The following is a 19,475-nucleotide window of genomic DNA, read 5'->3' on the forward strand; positions in this document are numbered from 1 at the left end:
GGCTAGCATAGCTTTAATAAAAAGTATACTAAACATGGTCCCATTAATTATTTACAGTTTCTGAAATGAATTCCTGAATTAGAATTCAGATCTTAGTGGAAAAGTGTTAATGGAATAGAAATCATTCTATTTATATACCAGCTGGACTATATTTAACTAGAGGTTTATAGTTTGTAGAACTCTGACTAATATTTGCACTTGGGGACTAGTTTCTCACAATTGTTGGCTAGTACAGAGAAGTAGAGAGATAGCCTTGAGGAGGAAACGTAACAGCAGTAAGTAAACAGAGCAGCCCTGAGATAGAGCAGAGTGTGAGAAAGATTACCATCTTGGTTCTCTTTGGTATTAGAAGGGGTAGGACACTATTCTGTCAGACCTCAACATTCTTTTATTGTATGCACACCAATAAAGCTCCATTAGCCTTTGTGCTGTCTGTTTCATGACCTTGCCTAGCTGAAAGGGATGACAGTTCTGGCCATTAGAAAGTTCACTAGTGACTAGTAGTTTAGTATTAGAAGTAATGAAGTACTATAATGTTATTAAACTGATGGGAATGTAAAAATCCTAGTTAATAGGCAAAACATTACAAATTCATGTATATGAAGATAGCATGAAGAAATAGAAAACAGGCAGTAGCATCTCAGAGAATCTGTCCATCAATGGTTGAATGCTTCTTATTTATAACCTTTCTAAAAACAAAACAGGTTTTAGGATATGTGCTGATGACTTCTGTTATTCCCAAAGTAGACTAGGGAATGGCAGGAAATCAGATTTCAAATAAATATCATGAAAAGCTCTTAAATGAAAAAAAGTGCTTACTGAAACAAAATCAGAAGTGGGTAGACTATTTTTTAAATTGGCTTAATTAGCCATTCATCCATAATGCTACATTCCACCCTCCTGTTATGTAGATCTACATGATACAATTAATTGCATTATATGATTCTACAGTCTCTTTAACTAAAATGCTAAAATCCAGTTACACAGAAATGTGAATATGTTTCTGTCCCTTTATTTTCTCTTATATTTAAATAACTCCAGGCAATAGCATGGGACCTTGTGTGGAATACAGGAAACCTGTTGTCTCCACTTAATAATAAATCTGCATCAAGATTTGGGATTACAGCTTAGAAAGCTAAGAAATGATGCATTTTAAGAAAAATAAATATTTTTAGCAAATAATTTTTAGTTACTGGATTCTTTCTCTGCACACTTCAGATCCCTTCTCTGAAAACTTGCCATCTTGCAGAATCTAGGAAGTGTGCCTTTTCCATTGCAGTCCCCACCTATGGAACAAACGTCCCCTTAAGATCCAGGTAGCTGCTACTCTTTTAACCTTCCAAAAACTATTAAGACTTGGCTTTGCCCCAAGGGTTGAAGAAAGGGTAAAATTGGAGTAGGAAGAGCTACTTGCTTTCAGGAAGTTTGAATGTGACACCACGTTTTCCTGACCTTGTTTCTATTGGTTTTGTTTTGCTTTTACCATTTGAACATACTGTTTTTTCTTATGATCGTGATTTGCCTAGGTTTTGCTTTAAGATGGGTAGACATAAAAATGTTTTAAATAGATAGAAGATGATAGATAGATGATAGATAGATAGATAGATAGATAGATAGATAGATAGATAGATAGATAGATAGATAAACAGACACAACACAAACACACAAAAATAGAGGGAAATGTGGTTTCTCATCAAAATATTGTAATGTTCAATCTATGGCAAACTTTAAACCAAGATAAAGTATTTTAGAGTGTGTCTGCATGATATTTATAAATAGATAGATAGATAGATAGATAGATAGATAGATAGATAGATAGATAGATAGATAGATAGATAGATAGATAGAGGAAGGAAGGAAGGAAGGAAGGAAGGAAGGAAGGAAGGAAGGAAGGAAGGAAGGAAGGAAAGAAGGAAGGAAGGAAGGAAGGAAGGAAAAACATGTTATTACTGAGTGCTAACAATAATCTGTCCCATATTTCAGGTTCAATGGAAGCATAATCTGACACAAATTATATGAAATTCCCATTTTCAAACAACATTGAACATTGAATGTATAGTTTCAATGTAAATAGATTCATAGCCATTCCAGGACATTTTGAAACTACTTGATGGGTGTTCATTTTTAAATAAATATAAGCATTTACTTACTTGACTCTGAACAGATGTGTTTTTATTTTTCTAAAGCAGTTGATAGTGCCTGGATAACTAGGTTCATAAACATGCTGCTGAATGGTGTGTAATTGTGACTAGCTATAGTGTCTGAGATATTTTAAAATGTTTCTGATTCTCATGAAGCAAGTCTTTAAAATAAATTCTACATGTCTCTTTATGGATGGTGCCTTTGTTCTAATAATTAAATTCACACATCTTGCAGACTAACTATGCTAAAGGGATGATGGAAAACTTTTTTGAAGTCTTAGTATGTATCTCAAGTTACATGTTGTCCCAGTGCTATTTATCAAGCACCTGAATCCATAGGGGAGATAATTTGAGTTTTGATTGTATGTATTTGTCCATTTCATCTAAATCTAAAAAGCTGTGCAAGCTCCAGATCAATGTCTACATGAAGATTAGAAAGCTGAAGTTTATTCCAGACAAAATGAGAGTTGGACAGGAGATAAAAGAAACAGTATGTGATAGTAATATTTTCCTCAAGCTTACCATTTGGATGGAGGTCTGGTTTGGCCAACATCTACCAGTGTTGGCCACAAATGTATTCTTTGTGACTATGTTTAACTATATGTCAACTATAGCTATTCCTGGAGATGATAGGCACTAGTGACTTCTCATTAAAGCTATTAGTATCTATTTTGTATAGTGCTATTATTCATAATAATATTTGGTAGCATAATGTTGCAATCAAACAATGATCAATACATTAGTGCATGATTCCAATAATAGATTTTTGATTATCCTAGAGTTAAACCAACACATCAAGAACTTTTATTTATTGATAGAATTATCTTTGAGACATATTTATCATTATCCATCACAAATTCATCTTAACTTGCAGCTAATATATGATAAACACTTATGGAAAATTTACTCTATCTTCATTGCTTTTAATTACCGTAGAAATTTTTTTTCTTCATGTCTGGTGACAAATTTCAAACCCTTCCCAATATATATACCATAACTGAAATTTCTCATTGCTCTTAAGTCTATTACCAATCTATGTCTGGAACATTGATATGTGAAACAAAAAAAGGCAGGAGAGTTTCATATTACATTCACATCCTTTCATATTTATGTGAAATAGTCTAAGAAACAAAGAGGTAAGGTTTTCAGGAAAGATAGAATGGCAATATGAGTCATCATACAGCACCCCACATCTCCAGGTCAGAGCTAAAGTAGCTATTATCATATTCTACTGCTTTCATTAAAAACAAATAATGTTAGAAACCAACAAATTACAAACTACAACTTTTCTAAGGAGTGCTATGTTTTTCAGCATTTTACTATGTTTGGGAAGCTGTCTAGAATATTAAGGAACAATGGCCTATGATAAACTGTGATATATTTTAAAGCCCGCATTCTACATTCAATATATCCTTGGTGTGGTGATAATAATTACATGCAATTGTCTTACTACTCCATAATGTTGATTCTGACATTGAGATTGGCCAAATTGTTCTTCCATCAAATGGGAGACTGTTTTTTCTTGTGCAGGAATTATTGCACTTCAGTGAATAGTTGTGTGTGTGTGTGTGTTTGTGTGTTTTAAAAATAGCTTTCTTTAGGTTTCAAATATATTTGCTTATAAAAATTATACTTGAATATATATTCTAGAAAATTTTAAGATGGGTGTTCATCTGCATCTCACAGGGTTTTGTTTTCTTTAAAAAAACAAAAATATATTAAAAGGCTGCTTTTAAGAATTTGATTTAAAAATAAAATAAAAAGATGGTACTCTTCAGTTCAGCCTATGTTTGAAGATAGCACAATTTAATAGGTAATCTTACTTGTGGGTAGTACAGAGTTTAGTACATTCCAATAATAGAAATGTATGATTAAGATGCATAAAGAATAAATAATGAAACCAAATAGAAGAAGTAAATATCTTTAGATCTGACATGTTTTCAAAAACTGCTAAACTTGCTTGCATGCTTAATTGAACATCTCAAACCAAAATTTCACTATCCTATAAAGCCTTCTAGGCTTCCCCCCCTCCCATGGAAATGGATATTTTTAATCCTTTGTTAAAAGCAATCAGAACATCAAATCAAAATATGTGAAATAAGTAAAATAAATTGCTACATATAGCACAGATTCTGATACAACATTTTAGGACTACTGAATAATGCATATATAATGCAATACTACTTTACAAATTAGAACGTCATGTTTACATTAGAAATGCCATTATATAAGTTTTAAGTACTAGTATGAAAAGTATTACTGATCACATCAATCTCTAAAGAAAACAAGACAATAACTTTGCATTTTTTAAAAAAAAGGATATAAAAGGAACCTAAATGTTCCTTTTATTGCACTATGCATGTACAAATAGTAATAGTATTCATTTAATTTGGGTGGAATTTACTAATTTCTAGTTGATTATTTCATTAAAAATAATCCTTATATGTAAAAATAATGCTTACATTGTATTAAAAGAGTAAAATTATAATGCTTACTGTATTTTGTCATCATCCACATATGTTTGTATATGCTTTATCTTTTAGACTCATGTGCTTATGTGTATGTCAGTGCAAATATATAAATAAAATAGTATATACATCCTCAGAGAAGACCATTAATGCAGCTTTATTAATAGAGCATTTATACTGATAAATTATGTGAAAGTTTTACCATCTCCAGTGCATTCATAGAAAGGGAGACAGAAAGAGACAAAAAAGAAGATTCAATCCACCTCCTTCCCCTCAAGTCTTCCAAGTACACAAAAGACTGGTAATAATTCTCCTTCTCTGGAATTCTAAGATCATGCATTCTTTAGCCCAAGATAGAGATGCCTCACCACAGGTTTCCCCCAGGCTTCCATAGCTAAACCTTTGATATAAATTTCAAGACAAATGATTCCCAGAGTGACCCATTTTTACATTAGGCATATAAGGCATGTGTATCGATCCAGGAAAAGCTATCTCTTTGGAATAGTTTCTTCCCACAGATTTTTTGACCCTTTCAGTAATTTCGTCTTATAGCTCTGTAGTCCCCTCCTCTCTTTTCTTTCTAAAGGGTCCTCTTTGAGGGAATCACACTACCAATTTTGTCCCGCCCCCACTTCATTTTTACATCTCGTTCTCTCTTACTCATTAGTAAAACAACTCTTCCACAACCTTCTATTTGTCTGGGAGCTCCCCGACTGGCAGGGGAGGTGGGAGGGAAGTCCACTGCTCTGAATCTGTCTCCGCCTCCTTCCCTTTCCTTTCTAGCCTTGCTTTGCCAGTGTTCAGGAATGTGGCGAATTGGCTTCTGGACAGAGAAGGAAAAAAGGGACAGAGGAAAACCTCAAAGTAGGTGTACTTTGCTGCAGCTTGCCTTTCCCCGATGCCCTTCATTGGCTGTCTGGTCTTGCCCCCTGGGATTAGCCTCTCTCTTTAGATGCACAATACAAACCCTAGCGAGCTGGTTGCCAACAACAACCCCAAAATGCACGACATCCCAAACGCCGGCGAATAGATCACCCTGGAAAAGACGTCCTCGGTTCGCACAGGTTCTGTTGATTGTCAAGGAGCTCTCCAGGGTTCTGAAAACTCGGCAGCTTTTCCAGGAAGCGATCTCACTCCGAACTCTCCGATCCTTCAGGAACCTTCCCCTCCCCTTATGACTCCGACACGTTCTTTTGGGAGGAGGTTGTAAATACCTCACCATACTATGGCCCATATTAAATACCTGCGTACTGCTGTCTCAGGATTCTATCTGTGGGAAGCTGCGGTGCTGCTCAGGTAAGTCTCGGTAAATATCAGCAGGTATGTTTTGGCTGATGTAAATGGATAAGAAAAAAAGTGTAATGATAGAGCTGTAAAAAGGATTCTGTAATCTAATATTCAATAGACATTGTTTTGGATGATGATTTAGTACACTCTGGACAATATTATTTTGTCTTAGTTTCTTGTCCTAATATTTTATTCTTCCTTTTAATCTCAATTTCTTATTTTTGTAACTAATTCAAATCAGCAAACATACCTAATACTCCTTCCTCTTTCTATTTTCCCCACAACAACATCTATGGGAGATGAGTTGGGCTGAGAGAGAGAGAGTGATTGGCCCAAAATCACCCAGGTGGCTTTCATACCTGAGGCAGGTCTAGAATTCAGAGTTTCTTGGTCTCTAGCTTGGTACCTTAACCATTAAACCAAAGTGTTTGTTGGCAGTTCAAATGTTTCTTGCCTCTCTTTGCCCATGGTTCAGATACATTTCTGTTTCCTGCTTTAAACTCTCTCAGTTTTCTTAAGGATCATTGCTTAATAGTGTGTGTTTGTGTGTGTGTGTAAAGGGGGGGAGAAACATCAAAAATGGAGCAAGGCATAGCAAATATTCAAAAAGACATAACTATTAGTGTAACAAAAAGATTAGTCTCAACCAGTATTCAAGGTCTGCTGTTCAGCATATATGTCTAAATATTATATATCTTATAGTTTGAACTACATAATATACTGTTTTGATAAATTGTGGTGTCTCTTCCTAACTTGCCCTTCAAATTCAAATTTACTTTGCATAGAACAAATGAAACAAGTGTGTCTGTGTGTGTATGTGTGTGTGTTAGCTAGGACAATAATAACAAAATGCAGTTTAAGTTTCTGCATAAATCTTTTCCCTAAATATCTTTCTCACACTGAAACATGATGAAATAAATACAAAATACATTATTAATACCATAGAATATATTTATTTCTTGTGGCTGACATCACAAACACTTTCAAAGTAAGGTGTTTGGATTTAAGACAGTTTAATTTTATTCAAATGAAATGGGAAGACAAAACTGGATTTTTTAAAAGGTTAAGTAATTTATAGAGTTATTACTGAGTAGTAAAACTCAAACATTACATTGTAAATATTTAGTGATACACAACGTTTATGTTATGATGAATTCTAACTATTATTAATAATCTTACCAAGATATATGAAATTTAAGTCTGTTCTGATGTTTTGTTTTTCAAGAATTGAATACATCTTGTATAACATATATGCCTAAGTTACTGAAAGGACATATCAACTATCTACAATACATAATAATCTCAAAAAATACAAATAGTAGCAGTGGCAAGCCCTTTAAAAGTTAGTCTTAACATTGAACATTATTTTTGAGACAAAAAAACATTCACATGAGCTAATGCAAACAATGCAAATTATATAAATAAATTATATTTAAAAACTGAATTGAGAAGCATTTATTTAGTAAATATTTTCAATAAAATAAAAGTGTTTCTGACAGCAAAAAATATATCTCTGGTTGGGTAGATGATTCTATCCCTGAATTATAGAAAAAAATTAAAGTGTATATGCCAGTGAGCATGAGTCCTTGTATAGACTATGGAATGATTTTCAATTTTACATATCTATTGTTATCTAAACACTTTTACACCAATTATCTTGTGTTTTATGTAAAAAATAAAAAGAAACAATATATTCTAATCTTGTTTATGCAGTTTGTTAGCATAATGAAATTATTTTCTGGTTGCTTACTAAACATTACTAAACTTTATTGAGGCCTTTATATCCAGAAGTGATCATTATATAAATTCCTATATATAAGCAAAAATTATTTAGAACAAAATAAAACAAAACATAAATATAGTGGAAAGGATGTCAAACATTTTGTACAAAACTACTTCTAAAAAAATCTAGTGGTGATATTTGTATTGCAACAGCAAGCTTTATGGATGGAAATGTTATTCCCTTTTACTCTAATATTTTGAGAAGTTAATTGAAATAAAGATAGCTTTTAATGTCTTGCACTAAATTGTATGGTATTATTTTTATTATAGATATTATATATTTTTAATCTTATTTATCTAAATAGATAAATAACCTGCTTAGTGTAAGTTTTGGTTGGAGTGGCCTATAGCCCTTTTAGTAAACTAATACAGTAAAACAAATATTTATATGGAAACCTCTAATGGCTTATTCATTCTAGCAATAAATTCAATTAATGAGTGGTAATTTGCACAATAAAAGATACTTGAAAAACCACATCAGCATCATCACAGTATACAGAAGTGAACATTGTAGTATTGTGTTTCAATGTTTTTGTAAGATTAGTGTAAGTTTTGGTTGGAGTGGCCTATAGCCCTTTTAGTAAACTAATACAGTAAAACAAATATTTATATGGAAACCTCTAATGGCTTATTCATTCTAGCAATAAATTCAATTAATGAGTGGTAATTTGCACAATAAAAGATACTTGAAAAACCACATCAGCATCATCACAGTATACAGAAGTGAACATTGTAGTATTGTGTTTCAATGTTTTTGTAAGATCACTATAGTGAAAAATTGTTAAGACAAGTAAAAACTCACAATAAAATGTATGCATGGTGCTTCTGTGCAGGGGTCCAGTCACTCCAGAATTTTTCCATCCTATTTTGTTTTGTTTTTAATTATATTTAAAGGCTTTTAAGAAATTAGGATAGATGTTATATTAATAGCTTTGATTTTTTTTCCTATTGATTATTTGCATTTTTTCCTTCTCAGAAAATGCTGTGGGGAGGGCATGAAAAGATGTGCATGCAACTATATTGTAGCGCACACAGAGTTTCTAAAGAGATTTAGCCAATCTGATAGAACATTCCTCCACAATGATCCATGGGACCATAGGTTAAGGTTTGAAGTTTTCTGAATTTTCTGAATTTTCTGATTCTGATGACTCCTCCATATATTGCTGAATTGTACTTATACAATTCCTGTTCACTAGTCATGCTAGTTGAAACTGTGAGCTGTAGTTACACAGTTTCTGTAGTGTCACAGATTTCCTACCTGTACTTTATGAAAGAGAATTTTCTTAACCTTACATTTATACTACAATCCTAATCCCTCTCCCCATGGTGTATAAAACTGTTTTGGACTTCAGGAATTCAATATTTTCCTGTATAGCTGCCTTTAATATTTAAATAGCTAACAATTATGCATAAATGTCTGGTTTGCTTTGACTGGTCTGTTTTACTACTGGGATAAAATAGACAATGTATTGGATTAATCCATTGGATGAGATCCTAAAGTACATTAGTCACCCATTAGTCATCCTTAACTTGATTTCATTGGAATCAAAGGGTGAGTAAGATTGTTTAAATACAATCTGTACTATATATCTTAATAAGTTTTAATTAGTGATTTTTAGAATGAAGAACAGGCTAGTATGCCACAGTAAAAAATGCTGGTATTACCAATATTACTCATATAAATATATAGTGTCCCTTATTTTTCCTGCAATATTTGTAAGAATATTATAGAATTCAATAATGTTGTCACTTAACATGCAATGCTATTTTCTTGTCATGACTTGACCGTGCCTTTCCTGTGTATTGCAGTAAATAATCTTCATTTATTCTTTGCTTAAAATTGTCAGGCTAAAGCAATTTTTTTACCCTGAAGCCAAGAGTCAAAAATAATTTACAAAAGTTCTTTATTTGGTTCATGTTCTATTCATATTGATGTCTTTTTGATATTTAGATTGCATTTTTTTTCTGATGGGTGGCATCCTTAAAACTATAGATAATAATATAACTTGTTCCCTGACAGAATGGTGGTGGTCTGTATCATACATGAATGCCAAGACCTTTGTTCAGAAAGGAAAACCTTTACATTTACCTTTATTCATCAAAGAAGACTTATTCATATTCATAGAGAGAACTGACTGAGTTAAACTTTCATGTCAAACATTTGATGTTTTCACTTTCTATCCACCCTAAGGGTATTATTGCATTAATAGTCATATGGTGCATTTTCATTTGAAGGATGCACAAAACCTGTCTTTCTACATGATTACTTGTAGGGAAAAATGGATCTTTTAAAAATTGATGTTCCTGTATTGCATAGATTATAGGCTTGTTTAGCCCATTATTATACACCCTGACTCATACACCTATATAGGAACTGGCAGTGCTACGTTACAAATGTGGAAAGCATTTCATTGATATATCAACTGGGGTATATATCAAGATATATCAACTGGGGTTCAGGGATTATTATTATTTTTCTTTTATACACTTTCTGTCTTTTTATATTCCTTTATTTTTTCTTTGTTTGTAATACATTTTATCTTTATAGTTGTAAAATCCAATAATGTTATTATTTAGATAGAAGGTGAACCATCACTGTTTATAAATCCCAAGGAGGGTCTAGAGGGTATTGAAAGATGATAACAGAAGATGATGTCATTTCGCTTTGCAGCATGCTAGCTCCCCACCTTTCTTTTGGGTGCATTGATACTTAGATATTATATTGATCATATGTTGTTGAGAGCCACTCAGAGTTACTTAATATGGGCAGCCATAGAAACCATTTAAATACATAATATTGCCTCTCCTTCTCCAGCAGATAAAGGAGAAGCCTTTTGCAAGGCCATCTGTCCTATTTAGCAAGGGATAACTAAATCAAAAATTATTTTTCATTGTTACAATTTCTTTCTCCCAGTACCTTTGATTTTTTTTCTTGTGAGTTATTTTTGAATTACTGGACAAAGAGAATGAATATAGATAAATATTAGCAGCTTAAAAATGTATAGTTTTTATTTTATTTTGTATATTAATTTATATACTGGCCATCTCATTAACTAAAGTTACTCTGGATTTGCTGGCTGGTGAATTCTGGAAGTTAAGAAGTTCACAAATTTTAAAACTGCCAATGTTGAGAAACACTACTCTAGATAATAAAGGCAATTTTAAAATACTGTATATTAATTGAGGGGGGGAAGAAGAACCGGAGCTAGGCATAACATGTTCTTGCATGAAATTCCAAACAAACTATAAAATATTTCCAGATCCATGAAAACAAGCATAAAAATGTAAAAATATTTTTGAAGTCTTCCTTCCTTGGGTTTAGCGAGCAGGAGTTATCATCTTTCCCATTTTTATGGTAATATCCTGATAGATTCTGTTTGATACATTCTATATAATTATTTGTATTGGCTTGTTGCATGTTCTATTATAATAATTTGAAAGTGATGCCTTCCTTCCTTCCTTCCTTCCTTCCTTCCTTCCTTCCTTCCTTCCTTCTTTCTTCTTTCATTTTCTTGATATCTGTATGTATAGATTTTGTACTTAAATAATCTACCTTGTTTAAGTATTAGAGAGGGCAGCCACATTTTTTATAGATAAAGAAGTTCTTTATTGGCAGTAGTCAACATTACTACTGAAGCTAAGAATCTGTATAAAACGAAGAACATGATCTTCCATAACATGGTATAGTCATACATTTTTGTAATTGTAGTTAATATATGTAAACAGCCTCTTACTCACTTTGAGTAAGGATACTCTGGATACCAGTCAGTGGGAAGCTCCAGTGAACATGGGGAAGCTTAGCGAACTTTTATGTACTTTATGTTCCAAGCATCTGTCCCAATCCCAGACATTTGGCATTAAATAATGCTACTGTTAATGAGAGTACATGTTTCTTACTAATCAGGTGTTAAGATTTCTAGACAGCCCATTTTTATGCCTTGCCAATATTCGACCTACATTAATAACCCACCTGGGGAAAATGTTATTGTTTAGAGTACATTTACGTATCTTTTGTAACTTTTCGTGTCTAGGGACTCATCTAAGCTCCTTAATCTTGATCTTTGTTCATAAGTAAAAAATGCACCATATAATTCATTTTATTTACCAAACGTCCCAATTTGATCTCTGCCCCCGACCTTCGTTCATTTCGCCGGGACCTAAAAACCTGGCTCTTTGAGCTATCTGGTCTGGACTGAGGGGTTTAATGTTTTTTAATTGTGATTTAATTTTTGCGGCTAGACTTAATTTAATTTTATTTTAATTTTATATTGGATTGTTTTTAAATTTTGCCTTGTAAACCGCCCTGAGTCCTTTGGGAATAGGGCGGTATATAAACCGAATAAATAAAATAAATAAATATATGAGAAATGGCCAATAGAGACATGATGAGGCAGGATTTCCAGATTTTAAATACAAAATACAATTTGTCTTCACTTATAATAGTTTTCGATAAAACTTTTCTAATGAAAAATAAGCAAGATATTTTTATAAGAAACTATAGTGAGGCCTGCTAAGTTATTTCTAGAAAACAAATTAAAATTGGCTTTCTATTTATACTTCAAACCCCATGCTGTGTTAAGCTCAGTTTCTCACTGCCAGCACACATAATATGCCAATCAAAGTGAAGTGAACAATAAATAAAAGGAAATCATATTGAGGTTACTAACATTATTCTACATGAACACTAACTGCAAGTTAACCCAATAGCAAAAAATTGGAAGCTGAGAACTCCCAGCTTCTCCTAACTATTACTAGATTTTACTAAAACCCCACAAATGTGGGAATACATTCAGGTATGCACACATATTACTATACCACATATGTTTCAATAAAAATATATACAACATGCTGATGTATTTATTATTTGCTCCTTTCCCATTAATGTTCATTCTTAAGCCAGCAAGAAATTTGATGACATAAATCTCACTTTTTCTAGAACCAAGTTTTACTGTAACAGCAATGAAGCCAAGAAGTGGTGTTGTCCTTACTATTTTTAATGTAAGTTCAGTTGGGCAGCGATTGATGGATTCTATGGCATCCTTTCGCCTACAATTCAGCCTCACCTATCAGCAGGATCAATCATCTATTGCTCTTTAGAATTTCTGGTGGAATAGGGCTGGCAGGATCCTGAATATCATGGGAGAGGGGTTTGCCACAGAAGTGTTAGTAATCTGAGATTTAAAAATATTCTACCATACCTACCCCTACAATCAATCTTGGGCTTCCTAGTTTTAGGGTCATTTAACTTTGAGGTTAAACAAACAAATTTATGATAAATTACTCATGGAATCACAGAACAACTTACTCTGAGTTTCCTACCTCAAACTATAGAAAAATGGCTTGAGAACCACAGTTGTATTAGATTGTCTCCCTGCACTATAGATAAATGTCTATATTCCATATTTTCAAAAAAGGAGCATAATTTTGTAATTGTTTATTATTGGTTACAAAATAATTCCAAAATTTAGGTAAATAAAGACAAAAACAAGAAAATCAAATAAAAAGAATAGTACCAGCACCAAAAGTATGCAAAAGCTGCATACTTTAAATTAAAAAAACTTACCTGGACAAACAAATTAATTCATTGATGGTGCTGGAATTTATTATGTTCAGTGTTGACATAATAGAGCAGATTACTGTATAACAAATTCCTTCCAGATATGCTCCCATCAAGATAGGCATTCTAGTAGATCTTGATGGTAAACCACCCATCTCACCCTAATTATTATTAAAACAGAAAAATAATTTTAGTCCACATAATCTAAAATTCTAAAATCAATTGCCTTCAGTCTTTTATTTCATACTATTTGTATCTTGCTCTGTTTTTCAAATTATTCAATTCCATTTTATCATAGACCCAGGAATGCCTGAAGCTCTCCTTTTGATTGCTGTGAAGCTGTTACATTAGTCCTAGGTAAAGGTAAAAGTTCCTCTTTACAGTCATGTTCAACTCTAAGGGGTGATGCTCATCTCTGTTTCTTAGCCGAAGGAGCCAGCGTTGTCTAAAGATGCTTCTGTGGTCAGGTGACCAGCATGACTCTATGCCAAGGTGCACAGAATGCTCTTACCTTCCCACCAAAGTGATACCTAGTTATCCTCATTTGCTGGCTTTCAAACTGCCAGGTGAGCAGAAGCTGGGACAAGAACGGGATCTCATTCTGTTATGCAGCACTTGGGTTCCGAACCCAGGCTGACAGCTTTCCAGTGACAAGCTCAGCATTTTTAATCACTGAGACATTCCCCCACATTTGTCTTGCTTTATGTTAATAATAAATATTTATTTATTTATAAATGTTGCTATATCACTTTTATTTATTTATAAATGTTGCTATATCACTATAGTTATACAGGTGGTCCTCAACTTACAACAGTTCATTTAGTGACTGTTCAAAGTTACATCACTGAAAAAGTGATTTATGACCATTTTTCACACTTACAACCATTACAGCATCCCCATGGTCATGTGATCAAAATTCAGATGATTGACAGCTGACTCATATTTATGATGATTGCAGTGTCCCAGGCTCATGTCATCATCTTTTGCAACCTTCTGACAAGCAAAGACAAGGAAGCCAGATAGAATGGAGCAGAGCAGAGCAGAGCAGAACAGAACAGAACAGAACAGAACAAGAATAATAACTTTATTGTCACTTTGAGTGTACACTAATTGGCATACATTAAAATGAAATTTCATTGCATTCAGCTCTCAAAGGGTCACCACCTCCAATATACAGTACACTACATAAATATGATGAAAATAAATAAATAAATGCAGAATTATGCATATACCCACATATATTATATGGCACAGAGAAACAACACAGCCTAGTTTGGATTATCTATACATGTGCACGGCGAGAAAAACGAATCTTGCGCATTTACCAGATGGATGGCATAGGGAACAAAGTTATTACAGAATCAGGTAGTCCTGCTAGAAACCTCCTCCCAGAGGGGAGCAATAGGAACAGACTGTAAAGTGGGTGTATGGGGTCTCTAACAATGCTTTGAGCTCTAAGTATATAGCACTTATAAGCAGCATCCTGAATACCAGGGAGTGAGCTTCCTATGATCTTTTCGGCTGTCCTTACCACTCTCTGTATGGACTTTCCATCTGAGGCACTGCTGCCACCAAACCAGACAGTGATGCAGTTTGTTAAAATGCTTTCAATTGTGCCTCTGTAAAAAGTGGCCAGGACAGAAGGAGAGAGATGTTCTCTCCTCATCTGGTGCAGGAAATGCAGATGCTGGTTTGCACGCTTCACTAAGGATGAGGTGTGGAAAGACCAATTCAGATTGTTATCTGCACCCACAGATATTTAATATTGTTGACCACCTGTATAGCTGCATCCTTGATACTGAGCGGAGTATGACTATGCTGGCTCTTTCTAAAATCTGCAATGATATCCTTTATTTTATCAACATTGAGAACCAGTTTACTTTTATTGCAGCAGTCCACCAAAGCCTTCACCTCTTCCCTGTCATCCCCACCACTGCCGTGTCCTCTGCATACTTCACAATATGATTCGTAGCAGATTTGGCACAGCAGACATGGGTCATCAAGGTGAACAGTAATGGACTCAAGACATAGCCCTGTAGGGTACCTGTACTCAAGGAGATGGAGTTAGAAACTTTCTTTCCAACTCGCACAACCTGGGGCCTATCAATAAGGAAATCAAGTATCCAATTACATAAAAGTGTATAAAAACCTAATAGGCCCAGTTTGTTCACTAAATGCTGAGGAATGATTATGTTGAACAGCAAACTAAAATAAAAAACAGCATTTGCACATGAGTATTCTTCCACTCCAGGTACGCCAAGCTAAGATGAAGCACACAGGAAAGTGCATCTTCTACAGAGTAGTTCTTCTGATAGGCAAAGTGCAATGAGTAGGGGGGAAGGCATGCAACCATATAGTCCTTTACCAAACTCTCAAAACACTTCATCATAATGGAAATGAGTGCAACTGGATGGTAATCATTAAGTCACTTGTCTGAAATGGTATAGGTTCTCCTGCTTGAACAGGGGGCTGAACTAGAAGACCTCCCAGGTCCCTTCTCTATTCTATTTTATCCAGGTCACCAGAATCCACCGGACACAAGTGGTGAACTTGGTGTCAGTATGCAAGGAATTCGCAGACGTTTTTGACACTAGCCTAGGAATGTACAAGGGCCCTCCAATAGCCTTTAAACTTCATCCTGCCATAATGCCTATCAGGATCAAACCCAGCAGAGTGCCATTTGTGCTTAAACAGAAGATTGATGCTGAGCTGGATAAGCTAGTGAACCAGGGGGTACTACAGCCCATAGATGGGGGTGAATGGAAAACCCCAATTATCATGCAACTTATGGCCAACAGGAAGGTCAGGATTTGCGCTGATTACAAGTGCACTATAAATAAGGCACTTAGGCAGCATGCGTATCCGGTGCCAGTCATTAGCCACATCTTGGCATCACTGCAAGGGGGTATGGTTTTTACAAAGTTAGATTTGGCACAGGCTTAACAGCAGTTACCTGTGGATGAGGCCACAGCCACTGCACAAACCATTATAATAGGCAGGTGGGCTTTTAAAGTCAAACGCCTCCAATTTGGGGTTAGTGTAGCCCCTGGGATTTTTCAAGGAGTCATAGAACATATGCTCAAGGGTATTTTGGGGGTTTGCTTCTATTTTGACAATGTGCTCCTCACTGGTGAGTCCACTGAGGTGCTTGCAAGGAGGCTCAAAGCTGTCCTTTAACGGTTCCATGAAGTGGGCCTTAAATTAAAAAAGAATAAGTGCAACATTGGGGTTTCTTCTACTGAGTTTCTGAGTTTCCATGTTGATGCTGAAGGCATCCACCCTTCCAAGTCCAAGCTGAAGGCCATTCAGCTGGCACCTAGCCCCAGGTCAAAAGGAGAGCTTCAGGCTTTCCTGGGTCTCCTTAATTTTTACCATAACAAGGCCGCAGTGGCAGAGCTGTTACACCGGCTCTTAGTCAAAAACACCCCATGGAAGTGGACCAAGATCCACAAAAACAGTTTTAAGACAGTAAAGTCACTACTGTCATCCAATTCAGTGCTCACTCACTTTAAAGAGTCATTGCCTGTATGTCTTGCATATAACACATCCACTTATGGGGTAGGGGCTGTTTTAAGTCATCTGGAAAGTAATGTGACCCAAGTCCCAATTGTCTATTACTCAAGGACATTATCCTCTGCTGAGCGCAATTATGTGCAAATTGACAAGGAGGCCTTGGCCATTGTGGCCAGGGTGAAAAAATTCCATGATTACTTGTATGGTAGGGAATTCACAGTCTTCACTGACCATAAGCCATTGTTGGGGTTATTTACTACAGATAGGCAGACACCCCAAATACTGTCCCCTAGGATGTTAAGATGGTCCATCTTCTTGTCAGCCTACAGCTTCAGGCTGGTTCACAAACCCGACATGGGCCATGCAGACGACCTTAGCCGGTTGCCATTGCCACAGATAGAGCCAGATCCGGCTCTAGCAGCTTGCATTTTGTCTGAGTTTGCCTTCCAAGCTGGGGATGTGGCTGCAAAAACTGCTGCAGACAAGATTTGAAGTAGAGTTTTGTCCTGGATACACACAGGGTGGCTTGAAAATAGTCCTGGACCTGAGTTCCAGAGCTACTTCACACGTAGACATGAACTTTCAGCTCACAAAGGCTGCATTTTATGGGGGAGCAAGGTCATTGTCCTCAGTTCATTAAGAGATAGGGTACTTCAATCTTTGCATGAGGGACACCCGGGCATAGTCCGGATGAAGGCATTGGCATGGTGGCCAGGGTTAGATAAGGCTATCAAGGCCTAAGTACATGAGTGTTACATGTGTCAACAGTCCAGACCAGAAATGCCACAGACTCCTGTCCACAGATGGGAGGAAACTCATACTCCTTGGTCAAGGATTCACATCGACTTCACTGGGCCCTTTCAGGAACAGCAATTTTTGATAGTGGTCGACAGCCACTCTAAATGGCTGGAAGTTATTCCTATCGCAAATATAACTACTGCTAGGACCATCCAGGTGCTTAGAAAGCTTTTTGCCACACACAGGCTACCAGACATCGTAGTATCTGATAACGGGGCCCAGTTCACAGCGGCAGAGTTTCAAGCCTTCTTGAGGACTAACTTCATAAGGCATGCTACATCAGCTCCCTTTCACCCCTCGAGTAACGGGCAGGCCGAATGGATGGTGCACACTACAAAGAAGTCACTCAAGCGCATAGTGACTGGAGATTGGCACCATAGCCTGGCTGACTTCTTGCTTTGCTAGAACATTATGCCTTGCACAGCAACAGGCAAGAGCCCAGCAGAGCTTCGCTGGGGAAGAAGGCTCATCACAAAATTGGACAGATTGCATCCAGACCAGGTGGCAGCAGACACCGCTTGCCCAAAGCCTCCAAGGGGTTTGTAAGTGGGTGATGGGGTATGGGCCCGGAACTATAGGCATGGGAACTTCTGGTGTTCTGTTCCCCCCCCCCCGGGTACAAACAGACAGACAAGCAGGCAAAGGATAATTCCTCCGGCTTTAGTAATTGCCTTTTGATAAGGCCTTGGCAGCAAAATACAAACAGTCAGCCAAAATAGGCTCGTTACCTCAAGCGTCTGCTGGAATGAGATAACTTCCAAACAATTACTCAAAATGAGTCCAAGCAAACAGTCCAGAAACAGAAGTACAGAAGCGTTGTCAAGAATTCAGGCCAGGGTTTCAAACAGGTAATAAATCCGACAGACTTCTGAAGATGTGACCAGAAGTTGATTAAATTATTGTTCGTCACAAAGTCCTGAGAGCAGCCACACCCCTTTTGTACCTTGTGGGGTGTGGCTCAGTGACTCAGCTAATCCCTGACCCTCCTCCTCTTCCTACGCTACTGTACACGCTTGGCTCTGTGCCGTTCTCAGGGATCAAGCCATGATTCATCTCCGCTGCTCTCCATCTGCTGCAGCTGCTCTGGCTGACTCTCAGCCTGGCTAATCACAGGCTGCTCCTGTCGGCCTTCAGATGGAGACGGAGGCCTTGCCAGAGGGGAGGGTCCCACAGAGGGAGGCCTTGCCAGTTCCTCCCCATCATCCTCAGAGTCCTCTTCCTTGGGTAGGACAGGCTCGGAGGTCGAAGCCACAACATCTGGGTGCCGGGTGAAATTGTCAAAGTCTCAGGCCTCCTCTCATATGAGGTGGCTCTGGATGGTGGGCAACACCATATTGATCAGCTGTGGAAGCGGTTCCCAGAACGACCACAAAGCGAGGACCTCATGATGGGTCCATTCCTAGAGCCAGAAACTGGCAGCCAAGTGGGGCAATTCACATGCTCTGAGGACTCCACCAGTCAGTACAACAGGGAGGTGGTCATAGATGGGCAAAGCCCGGGAGTGCAACATCGGTCTCCCAATGGGGAAAGTCAACCCGACCAATACAGCCACTGTGCTAACTCTGCTTCTTCATTAGACTTTGGTCTGGGCTGACCTGGAATGAACTCATGAGTCCTGGTCTACCTAGCCTGGTGGGCAAGCTGGTAGACCGGGAGTTGCCTGGATCACGCAGACCACCCACTTATTAGCAGGATTTTGTGCTTAAATGATTGTATTGTTGCAAATAGTTGTATTACTGCTGCACTCTATTTTCAAAGTTTTTTTTATATTGTTGTACATTCTAGAAGGGAGGGGTGTAATGTATTGGGCCTATTTACTTGAACTGTTTCCATGTGTCTTTGAATGCTGCTTGAGATTGCTTAATCAGGGAGTCTGTGTAATGGTCGCTGACTTCCCAGACATGCAGTCTCCAGGACAATCATTGGTTG

The 19,475-nt window shown here is 36.6% G+C and overlaps 1 protein-coding gene across 1 annotated transcript in view; it reads left to right on the forward strand.

Annotated features, from left to right (window-relative positions):
- Positions 1-5,834: 5,834 nt before the first annotated feature.
- The window catches only part of GLRA3 (glycine receptor alpha 3), a gene marked incomplete at both ends in the record, with an annotated part of 72,893 nt that continues 59,252 nt past the window's right edge, over positions 5,835-19,475 (forward strand). The window contains one exon of the mRNA XM_081333223.1: positions 5,835-5,905. Within this exon, the coding sequence (XP_081189349.1) occupies positions 5,835-5,905 (71 nt within the window). The remainder of the gene's footprint in view (positions 5,906-19,475) is intronic.

This window comes from Vipera berus, assembly GCF_964194415.1.
Source record: "Vipera berus genome assembly, chromosome: 7".
In the NCBI taxonomy this organism is placed as follows: domain Eukaryota; kingdom Metazoa; phylum Chordata; class Lepidosauria; order Squamata; family Viperidae; genus Vipera; species Vipera berus.